The sequence below is a fragment of the Streptopelia decaocto genome (genome assembly GCF_964273445.1).
Source record: "Streptopelia decaocto genome assembly, chromosome: 7".
Lineage (NCBI taxonomy): Eukaryota > Metazoa > Chordata > Aves > Columbiformes > Columbidae > Streptopelia > Streptopelia decaocto.
In genome coordinates, this window is record NC_138661.1 from 59,736,575 (window position 1) to 59,748,258 (window position 11,684).

At 36.3% G+C, this 11,684-nt stretch overlaps 1 protein-coding gene across 1 annotated transcript; it reads right to left on the bottom strand.

The window, feature by feature from the left end:
* Positions 1-2,904: 2,904 nt before the first annotated feature.
* On the bottom strand, positions 2,905-10,968 carry OLFML1 (olfactomedin like 1). Its single transcript, XM_082058398.1, has 3 exons — positions 10,747-10,968; positions 8,530-8,818; positions 2,905-5,447 (listed from the first exon to the last, which is right to left on the bottom strand). The coding sequence occupies exons 1-3, from the start codon at positions 10,870-10,872 to the stop codon at positions 4,669-4,671; spliced, it is 1,194 nt and encodes a 397-aa protein (XP_081914524.1). The 5' UTR covers positions 10,873-10,968; the 3' UTR covers positions 2,905-4,668.
* Positions 10,969-11,684: the final 716 nt, after the last annotated feature.

Genomic DNA, 11,684 nt, shown 5'->3' on the forward strand with positions numbered 1-11,684 from the left:
AATTCTTGGCATATTTTACATAAATTTTACTTATTTACATATTACTAGGGGATGACAAGTATTAATAGTACCAAGCCACTTTAAAATTCTCCTTTCTGTTCTGTGACCAAAACAAACCATCTTGCCCTCTTTACTGAAACTGAGACACATGGCCAGTGTACTTCATGGTGTCTGCACAGACGCATGGATCTTGCCACAGACTAAAGTCTGTCTCCACAGTTGCAGGTGCACAAATCCAAACAAAAGTCTTCAACGTGAGCTCCAATATGTACATTTCCAGTTAGGAAAGCAAAGAGACGTTCTTTGTGAATCATGCATTTCTTGTCCCTCCCTTACTTGTACCATTCTGGGAGAAGAACTGGACTACAGCTTGGCAGCAGAAGCTGTACAGCCTCTGTGCACCTTTAAACCTCCATGGGGACTGGAGCTGGTAGGGAATCAAGTACCAGAATATGTCCTCTCAGACTCCTTAAGTTTTTAGCTTGATCACAGTGCCAGAGCTGCGGGAGTTCTGGTTGATTCTGAGAAAACCTGTGTTTCATTGTAAATGACCTCTAAATCCTGTTGTGATTTCTGTTTAAAAACTTAAACAATTTCTTCTATGCTTACCATAATTTCCGTTAGTCCAATTAAAACCAGAACTTATAATGGAAACAGTTATGAGCACTGTGAATTTTGACACTTGGGCGGTTAGCAAGCCTTTTAAGGTAATTTGCAGTTTAATTTTATTATACACATTCAAACTTAGCTAAGATGTTTATTTTCCTGTGTTATCATAACATAGGGTTTTATTCTTTGCAGCTTCTCCATATGAACTATGTTTGACTTGTTACGTTAATATATAGCTAATATTTTCTGCCTCCCAAAAAGTCCTCTCTGAACAGGGAATGATTATGGTCGGTCATCTTTGTTGTGGTTCTGATATCTGCTTTAGCAGAAGTTCTCTGCTCTTGTTATGGAACTGGATTTTTTTGCATATTTAAAACCATCATGATCCTTAGTTTTTTCCCTAAATATGACTTTGTGCCAAACCAAAAGGACTACTTCAGTATCAAAAACTTGCTGGTATGATAATGACAGTATATCTGTCAAAACTGTGGATTAAGACACTGGCTTTTTGCATCCACACCTGAATTGTGACTCACAGGTTCAGCCTGAGAAATGTTTCATTTTTTGCTATTGGAAATGATTTTTTTTCTTGCTGTAAAGATTTGTCATGTGCTTTTTAGCTGGTATATTCAGAAAAAAAGGTTTATTTCTTTTAAGCTCCTCTAAAAAACACAGCTGTATTGTTTGATCTTAAAGCCTAGTTCACCATTCGTAGAGGACCTAAAATGCTGGCTTTATTCAGTACAATTGTACATAGATGACATATTTGTTTCCCTAAAGTAATGGAATGAATAAGGATATGAATTTAGTTTCTCCTTTATCTTGCTTGTGTCTTCTTCACGTGTCAGGATTGTGTTTCTGTGAATGTACTGCCTTTCTTTTTAAAAAATATGAATATCTTATTTATGAACATTCCTTATTGTTTTTCTTGGATAGTCATGTGATGTAGTTCCTCACTAAACAGTCAAGCTAATTCTTTTAGCATAAACACAAACAAGGGTGAAATTAAAATGTGATTTTTATGAATACTAATATTTACTATGCTACTTGTGAGTAGTATCAGACAAATATAATGACAGCAAATATTAATATAAATATTTCACTGAAAAGTTTGCTTTAGGTAGAAGCAGTTAGCAATAGAACAAGGGGGCATGGGCTTAAACTCTGCCAGGGGAAATTTAAGCTGGATATTAGAAAGAAATTCTTTCCAGAGAGAGTGGTCAGGCATTGGAATGGCTGCCCAGGGAGGTGGTGGACTCGCCGTCCCTGGAGGTTTTTAAACTGAGACTGGACATGGCCCTTAGTGCCATGATCTAGTCAATGGACTGGAGTTGGACCAAGGGTTGGACTTGATGATCTCTGAGGTCTTTTCCAGCCCAGTCGATTCTGTGATTCTGTAAAGGATATGATAAGCAGCACCTTCCTTGCTTTATAGCTCCATTAGAGGGAGTCACTATATTACAGCTGGTAAAATCAACTGCAACTCAGTTGTGCCACCTGGATTTCAGTACTATGCTATGCCTGATAAACCTATGGAGGTTTATGTTGCAGGAATAACTGGATGGTTCTGGGTGGGGAGAACTCAAATGTTTTCATTTAAAAAAGTTGGATCTCTTCTGCTCTTCAAGAAGAAGAAGGTGCTTTGTTTCAGGTTATGAAATAAACTTAAGATACATAGTTCTGATTTCACCTGGAAAACTGCGATGGCATATATGAATTGTTATATATTTGTACAGTTGTGTATCCTTTTTTTTTCCTCTTCATGTATGTTCACTTGTACATGTCAAAACATAAACATACAAGTATATGAATGTTGCCAACATATTTAAATTGCTTAGATAGAAAAAGTATACATCCTTTATAACTATTGGTTAGTAAGGCAAAACATTGTTTTCAGTACAAATTTGACTAAAAAAATTATTTGAAGTATATGTATCATATAAGTTATGGTTTTAGTAAGTTGGGGAATAAATGGTGTTTATTTGAAAAATATATTTAAATTATATTTAAAAACCCATGAAAGTGCTTAATTCTTCTTGGATATTTGTTAATGGTTTGTTGTTAATGCTTTTATCAAAACTAGTCAGTACCTTTAATTCATGATGAAGCTTGGATTTCCAAGGCAGCGAGGTTTAGAGGGGATCCTGCCTGAACTTTTTAGGATTGCTCATTGAAATATCTATGTAGAATAATAACATAGGCTTTCTCTGCTGTGTGTTAGTGTGACACATAGCATATTCCAAGAATACTTTTTCTAAAGAGCAGACTCAATTAATCTTTACATTAAAAGCCTTTATTTGTTAAGTAAAGAAAATTACACGTTCTTTTGCAGTAAAAGATGTTAAAGCATTCCAAAGTGGCTAATACTCTTTTGTATTTTTGTGTTTGTAAAATTAAAAACAGATGAGAAAAAAAAAAAAAAGGCCAAATAGTTGGATGTGCCTTTGACCCATGATCACACAGTCAATCAGTGCCAGCTCACTTTACTTGCAGTGTGAGGATGTCTTTAGCTGTGCTTCTTATGGCTTCTGTAACACTGAAGTGATGCTGTCGTTAAGGCTGCTTAGGATGATACAGTTTATTTTGCTAAAAGCAGAGTAGCGGTGTTGAACTCAAGCAGTCCATACGCTCTTGGTTGTATTCTGGAACTCCTTTTCAGAATCATTCTCTGACGTTTGGCTGTTCTGTTGAAGCTATTTTTAAAGCAAACAACAGCTCTTTCAGTGTAAAGAACAAAACGGTCTTTCTGTAGAAACAGCTGTGGATTGCTTTGCAAGCACTTCGTGTGTGTGTGTGTTATTAAACAAAAATGCAGCAGTCACTAAAATCCCAAAAGTACAGCCAATACCTGTATTTTACAAGTAAAATCTAGGGCTTGGTGTTGTGTTGTTTAGTGTTTGTTTTATTGTGATGTTTGTTTGTTTGTTTGTTTGTTTTGGTGTGTGTTTGTGTGTGGGTTTTTTTTTTTTTTTTTGGTCTTTGTTTTGGTTTGGTTCAGTTTGTTTTTTTTTTAAATATAATTTTTGACACAAAAATGTGTTTGGATTTACCTGGAGTTTATCCATCACTCACAAACCCAGGACTTGGGTTGCACTATTCTGCTCATCAGGGCCACCTTCTCTGTACAGGTATTTTGCTGGAGTCAGAGGTTAGGATGAGAAAGATTCCGCTGTGAGCAATGGAAGTGATTTGAAAATGCCTCACAACTAGATGCTGAAAGAGCACTGGTAAGAAAGGAAACAATGAAAGAGTGATATGTAAAACATTTTAAAATAGTGTATGATACAGATCAGATAATCTAGGAACATTCCTTCTGACGCACAAGAAGTGATACACAGAAAAAAATGAAAGGTGGTAAATTAAAGCTGATAAAAGTGGATATTTAGCTGTAGCTAATGTATTATCAGGATCGAAAGTGAACTGTACAGCTATATGGATAACAAAAATGCAGAAATTTCATGGAAATAGACTAGAAGTTCAATGAGTAGGAATAGCCTCAATGTAATGTGCAAGAACTACATGTTAAAAATAAACCATGAGGATATATACTCTTATGCTTTGTGATATGACAAGACTCTCCTGTTAAATTTTTATAGATAGTTTCTCTGGAAGCATGTGATTTTATAGTGCTCGCAAGAAGGCTTCCTACAGTGAGTTCAGGATAGCAAAGTTTGTTGGCTACTGTGTACTGGACAGGAAGGATGTATTATTTGATTTGCATGGCACTGAAGCAGGATACATAGTTTTGATAGGCAGAGAACATGTCAGAGATGGATTATTGTTTTTTTTAATTAACCTTAGTCTTTAAGAATAATTTACATGTGTGTGTGTGAGTTGTACGTGGGTGGTATTTAGTCATCACATAATTCATATTAATGGAGTCTTTACATATTCTTAATTGGACATTAGTTTGAGATCACTGGGGTATGTAAGCCTAAATTTATGTAACATAGATTAAAGTTGTAACAGATGGGAATAATGTAATTTTAATACACTTTAATGACTATGTTGACATGGGACTGGTAGCTTTTAAGTGTGTTTGAAAATTTGATAGTGATTTTAAACTTTTTGCTGTGTGTGAAGCTTGTAAATGATCTGGGATCCATCACCCCAAGCAAAGAGTTGCATTTCTTTAGGATTGTAATGTATAGTGGAATGGCTACCCTGGCGTTTTGGAAAATGCAATACTGGGATTTCCTGAGTATTTACAGCATCCAGAATGTCATAAACGCATCGTATGCGAGAGGTGCCTCCACTAGGAGAGTTGTAGACAACATAGAGTGTGTTGCATGCCATGAAAGCTGCTTCAGCGTCCTTGCTGCTGCATGATGTGTCCCAAGTGTGCTCTACTGCCATGGTTATGTGGTTAATTTTAGTAATTACAATGTTCCCTCCAGTGTCTGGCTCTGCATGGATTGCCCAGAGCCCTTGCTCATCAATGGCAAGATCTATTTTTGTAGAGGGAGAAAGCTGATAGGCAGGAATCCTTCCAGCCCCTGGCAGCAGCATTTGGTCAGTTACATTTCTTTTCTGGATATTGAATTTAATTATTTCATTTAAGGAGCCATATCTGTGATAGAACAGGAAACCCTGGTATATTATATGGCCAGTTCCTTCCCAGGGAAATGGCAAAGTGACTCTGCGAGCTCTCAGTGTATGATTGCTTTCTGTGAATGTCATGATATTTGCAAATTCCCAAATGACATTATTTACAGCACCATTCAATAAATAAATCTTGGTATGCTTTTTGCCAGGATCTTTCATCCAAGAGCCATGCTTATCTCCAGTCTTCTTAACGATCTTTAGGGACTTAATACCTGCAAGCATGTGGTCACAACCTGCAAGGAAACACCCAAAGGGGAAGAAAAAAAAATGAATTTTCTAGCTTCCTTTTTTGAATTACTTAGTTTCCTTTTAATTGAACTATAAGGCCAGGTCAATATACTGGCAAGAGTGTCAGCAGTGTGGCATTGGTAAGTAATGTCGAAGCTAATTTAATCAAATATATTCAATATCTCCTGCTAAGGAAGCTGTGTATTTTCAGCTACACATAGCATGTTCTCTGTTCAGTTAGACGAGTGTTGTCCAAAAGTGATTCTGTTTGTGTACCTGAGAGGAGACCAAGAGCACTTAATGATTCTCTGATTATTCTTGTCAGTTCTTTTACAAGGCTATAATTTTTACTTCAGAGAAGTTACTTTTGTTTTAGATCAACACAGTCAAATAATCAAACTTATTTCTTATTGAAGGCATATAAATTAAAATCAATTTTCCTGGTACATCTTGTGGGCAGTATTTTTGTTTCAGGAATTCTCTTATCCTCTGTTAGCCTCTTACTTTGCATTTATAATGAAGACAAAAACAGATCATCAAACCAGAAAGCCAAAACACTGGGTTATCTTCCCATTCCCCTTTCTAACACCTGCAGTACAAAGGAACTAGAACAAATATATAAGATCACAAAATCGGGAATGCCCATACATTAAGGTGGTCTTTAAATGAACTGGTATGATGTCTGTGTTATCAATTCTCATGCTAGAAGCATGGCTGGTGGAATTAGATAATAATTTACCTCACTATAGGGCTAAAATTGGTACCAGCAGAGAGCCATAGTTTTGGCTTCATTACATTTTGTGTGCACTTTGCACACATTTTTAAGACCAAAAAGCACTAAGCTTGTGGAGACTCAGGCATTTAGACTCTTAAGATCTCTATCAAGGACCGTCCCTCACAGAAACAGCTCTACTGCAAAGCATATTAACAAGTGTGTTTACCAAATGCACTAATGAATTACAAGATATGCTATTCGAAGTTTAAAGAATTGCCATAAAGAAGTGCAGCCATTTTAGTAAACAGAACAGAGCCCTAAGGCAGGAAATTCTGGCAGCAGTTGAAATGGAGAAAGCAAAACCAGTCTTCCTACTTGGCCTGAAATGAACCTATTGAAGTCTGTGGCAAGATGCCAGTTGCCTGTAGAAAACAACCTTTATGTCATTTGTGTGTGCTGATACCCTCTATCCAAAGCATTTGGGTATTGCTGCTCCAGCATGGATTTTTATCCTGGAAGTCCTCACTTTGGGTGCACCTTTCCTGAGCAAGCCAAAATATCTTTCTGAAAACTAGCATTTATTGATTAGATAGATTCTAAAAACTTAAAGCTGTTGAATCAAAATATGTAGCCAGCTTTAGCAACATCTTCCTCTGCAGGAGAAATAACCAGATTACTATCTGAAGTCTGTAAATAGCGTGTCTCTTCTTCAGAAGATTTTTAACCCTCCTTGGCTTTCATAACAGCTTAGAGGAAAACTCAGAGGCTGAAACACACACAGTGAGCAACAAGTTTACCGAATTTTTCTGCACTCTGCACAATGATACCTTCAAAGCCCACTGTTTCTTATCATACCCCAAAATGTGCAGAAGATAATTTCCCATTTCCCTCCCGAAGCAGGATGAGGTATCGACCACTGCGTATAAAAACAGTGATTCTACGTGGTTGTTGTTTTCAAGTCTGTGTGAACCTGAGCCAAAACCAGTAACAAAGTTGGACTTAAAAAAACATATTTTGCTAGAGTTTTGAAGTGACTCAACTAGAGTTGAGGGTCTTGCCAGCTACTTAGAAATTTCTAAGTGCTGTAAAATCTACTCGGGGACTAGTTTTGCCATTGAATTCAATGGGACAAGCATCTGACTAGTAGTGACAAAAGTAAAGTTGCTATGAACTACTGCAATAAAATTGGAAGTACTAATTCCCAACGAGGGAAAATGGAAAGTAATTTTTTCCTCTCTGAAACTCTCAGAAAGATATAATGTTCAAAATCTCCTTATCACAGGCAGTTAAAAAATACCCATTTTTTTATGACTCTCAAAAAAATGCCTCATGTTCAAAAAATCTATATATGAAAAACAGAAATCTTGCTATTCAGAGCACACAATTGTGGTGTAGGATAAGAGGTTAGACACAGAAAAGGTGATTGCTCGGTTACCATCTGCTTTAATGCTCTTTTGCAGGAGAAGTTAAAGGGAAAAATGGTAAACTTATTTGTAAAATTAAATCAGTCCAATTCAATCGAAATTAGAACTATATAATTGATCATGTTATAGATCTTTCACCTGGCTTTCTAAAAATTGGCAGTTTATATTTCTCATTGGATATTTTTCATTTCTTACTACTTTTGGATGAAAATAAACCAGACTACTTCAAATATATCTACAATACATAATTTACATCTATAATTCAACTTTCCTCAGTTAAGCAGACTTATAAAACTTAATTTGTTTTAAAGAAGTATACACTGTATATATATATATATATTCTTCATAGAAAGTACCTTAACACTTAATTTTCAAATCAAAACTGAACTTTACTTGCAGCTGAGCCAGTGTGTTCTCTTGCTAAAGGACATGGAGGGGAGAGGGAAAGCAGGAGTAACAGAGGAGGACGGTAAAAGGGATACAAATTGTAGAAGTATATTAAGTCTTCTTGTTAACTTGTGAGTTCCCTTTTGAGTTGAGGTTTTGCCCCCTCCCACTCCAAAAAACAAGGACTACCATTAATTCCTTGGTATAACTGCAATACTCAGAAATGCACTGGTGTTTTTTCTGGGACTTTGCAAGGGCATATTTTCAGAGGCTTTTTACATTACTTTATGATAAAAAGCAGCTTCCAAATAATCAAATTGATATGCAGTAGAGTATCTGCAAAATAAATGTTTGAATCGTACTAATCTTACTTTCTTCCCTCCCTCTCCCATATTTATCTATATATATTTAAGTCTACTGTTTGCACAGCCAAAACCCCATGGAATTGTCTGTGGTATTCACATAACTTGTGAAAATCTGTTATCCCTATATCAGCATGCATGCATTGGCTAGGGGACCGGCTCATTCACATCCAAGTTTTGAAAAAGGAACTATTCTTACTTGCATTAAGCATGAGTTTAAGTTTCTTTTTTTCTTCTGCTTCTTCAAATAGCTGCTGTTTCACCAGGTCTTCATGTACTTCTATGCATGTATGAGAATCTGTGACAGATCCAAAATAGTCAATGTCCCTTTGTGCTCGTTCAATTCTTGTTAGCAAATTCTCTACTTCACTTTTAACCTCAGCCTTATAATTGTTCAGTCCTGCCAGGCGCAACAGTACCATCTTTGAAAAGTCTCGGAATTCTTCCACGTAATCCAGTATGTCTTGGTTGCATTTTTCCAGCCTCTTCTTGAGTTAGAACACAGGAAGAAAATACATGGATATACGTCTATATTCTGTATAGTTTACAACCTCATTCATGTTTACTTTAAAAATTGTGCTGTTCTCTCTGGTCCCGCTGCCCCCCATCTATTTCATATTGACGGTCTCTTGCTGTATATCTATGTGAAGAGGACATATTAGACTGGCACTAGCATTCACAGTTCTGGACAAAAATACACTTCTTTGTCTTGATCTGGTTACTGACAACCAGATACTTCATTTTACTGCCTGAAAGGGGAAAGTGCTCTGGTGGAAACAGCTGGTGATACTTAAGGGCACATGATCTCTGATTACTTGCTTTCCAGAAACTTTTCTGAACTCCTCCTGTAGGACCACTGGTCTCAAAAAGTTTTCTACAGGAAATCTACAAATGTGAACATTTTGCATAAGCACACCTCTTCTGACCAAGACAATATCTACTGTGGTTATTTTTCATCCATTTAAAATGGAAAATAGAAATCCCAATGTTTCTATGTTTGAGGAGTTTTGTTGTTGTTGGTTTGTTTTCGGTTTTTTGTTTTCCAAATTGGCGACTGTATTTGGAAAAGAATACAGATATTTATTTATAACTAGATTCAAATTATAAACATTGTTAAAGGTGAGGAAAGTGATTTCTCTGCTTTAATGCAGCAGCTTCTGTAAATATCATAGGTGGCCTGAAAATAGAAGCCCAGCTACCACTTTGGGAAATGGACCCAACATTTGAGCCTAAATACACAATCACAGTAGATCTGACTGCCAGATTGGGTGTTCTGAGTCAGTGCTTTATGCACAGATTTCAAGTATTTTGTTCTAAGGTGGTGTTTGATGAATGTCTGGGTTTACTGGATGATTAGTGTAGTACGCATATGTTCCTTGTAAACTTGGTGGTGGTGGCTTTTTGTTTGTTTTGCGAGGTGTGGTTTTTGTGTGGGTCTCCTCCCTCCCCCATTTACATGTGACCATAAGCCCCCAGGAAGCTGTTTAAGTACTCTCTACAAAAAATTTCTTTTAAATGTTTTCAAGTGTGGCACTAAATGCCACAGGTGGACTTGCATAATTTTTGACATGTGCCAAATTAATGAAAATTATAATGTGAAGTTATTCCTATGGTGATTAATAAAATTTAAATCTCAGTCTACACAATGGGAACAGAATACCAGGCTAATTCCTTAGCTTTTTCTGTGTTGCACAGTTAAGACCAGTGAAACCTTTGTACCAAAAGGGAATGCGAGATCAGACAAGTTAAAGCTTTTCTAAAGTCTGTCAATGCAAGCCAGGAGGCAAGGACATGTTAATGATTTAAGATAACCTATCTATGATTACAGCATGCCAATACTGAAAAGGTATTTTGCAGTACTGGTAGTTTTTCACTGCAGAAAAAGCAGCATGTACTGATGCCTTTATATTATTTAATTAAAGCTGTAAGGGGATTATTTCAACTCCCAGTTAAAGTGCAGATACCCTGCTAGTTTACACAAATGTGTCTTAAACTGCCCTTCCAGGTAGGTTCATCTGTGTATAGAAAAAATACCTGATAAATGTTTATCTCCTTGTTAATACTTGACAGCCCTTACTGGTGAAAATATAGTTATACTGTTCCCTAGGATTGACTGTGACAGTACTGTAAACGTTTGCATATTTAGCTAAATTTATGTCATAAAAAAATCAACTGATAACAGAACAAAAATATAACATTCTGAAATTATATGCTGTAATATATAATGAAGTGATAATTAGGAATCACTGTAGTTAAAGGTTTAGCTACAATTTTACTTATTTATTTGAAAAAGCTGGAAATTTATCTTCCTGACATTGTTTACCATACAAACTGCTCTGTGTTCACACCCAGAGAAGAACACTCATACATTTTCACACCCCTTTGCAGTCAGGCAGTACAGACAGACAGCACATACCTCTAGAGACAGGAGACGCCGGTCAATGTAGTTCATCAGTGCTGCATCTTGCATCATATATTGTGCTGCTCCCATGATGCTTGCGAGTAATGGAACTAATAAAAATTGGAGTTGCAAGACTACCATTGTTTCATAAAATTTTGAAGCAAAAAAGTAGTGAATTAATCGTGTATGTGTGTGTGTGTGAAAGGCGATCCCAAACACCACTGCCAGTTCAGGTTTAAATGAAATTTAATAGTTGTCTGGTGCTGTGATGTGAAAAAGTAATACTGAAACTTACTAAAAAGTTTATAAAACTGTGGCTGCAAGTATTAGAAAGACTTAAAATGGCTGTTGCAGTTTATCATTAAAAAAATAAAGTTTTGGAAGAGGAACTGGATGTGTTTATTTCTAGAAGCCAGATGACTGCTTTCCCGTTTGTGATCCTCTGATCAGTCCCAGATGTTCAGTACTGAGTCACATAAAGCCTGTGGGCCAAATTTTATTTAGTACAAATAAAAATACTTTATTTTCCCTCTTTTCTCCTCCCATCTCCTTTCCCATGTGACCAGTGTGTACTTGGTATAAGCCAGCATAGATGGAAAGTCAGTAGAGCACTGGTTATTTTTTCACAGGAAGATACAATGCATAATGGTCTGTAGCTATTTCAATAGCTACAGTTGTTACTGTAAAACAGTCTAAAGCAATTGTTTTCACTTCCAGTATTCAGCCTATTTACAATAGGACTGAAAATCATAGATAAAGTTATTTAAAAAAATAATCTTCTTCCTTCCCCTCTTCTCTTGCCAGTACTTTCCTAGCTATTAGTAAAATCAATATCCTTGACACAGTTCTGTGTCAACTAAATGGAGGCCTTGATAGGTCTCTTCTTTCAGAATACTAATTCTACTTAAGATGATTTAAAAATTAATTATAATTAACTTACATGAGTCTGTTGC

Bases quoted from the DNA above. Each gene is read 5' to 3' on its own strand.
- OLFML1 (XM_082058398.1), bottom strand. From the start codon at position 10,872: ATGGTAGTCTTGCAACTCCAATTTTTATTAGTTCCATTACTCGCAAGC. The intron at 8,819-10,746 runs GTATGTGCTGTC...TTCTAACTCAAG, and splicing joins GGCGTCTCCTGTCTCTAGAG to AAGAGGCTGGAAAAATGCAA. The intron at 5,448-8,529 runs GTAAGAATAGTT...GTTTCCTTGCAG, and splicing joins TAAACTCATGCTTAATGCAA to GTTGTGACCACATGCTTGCA.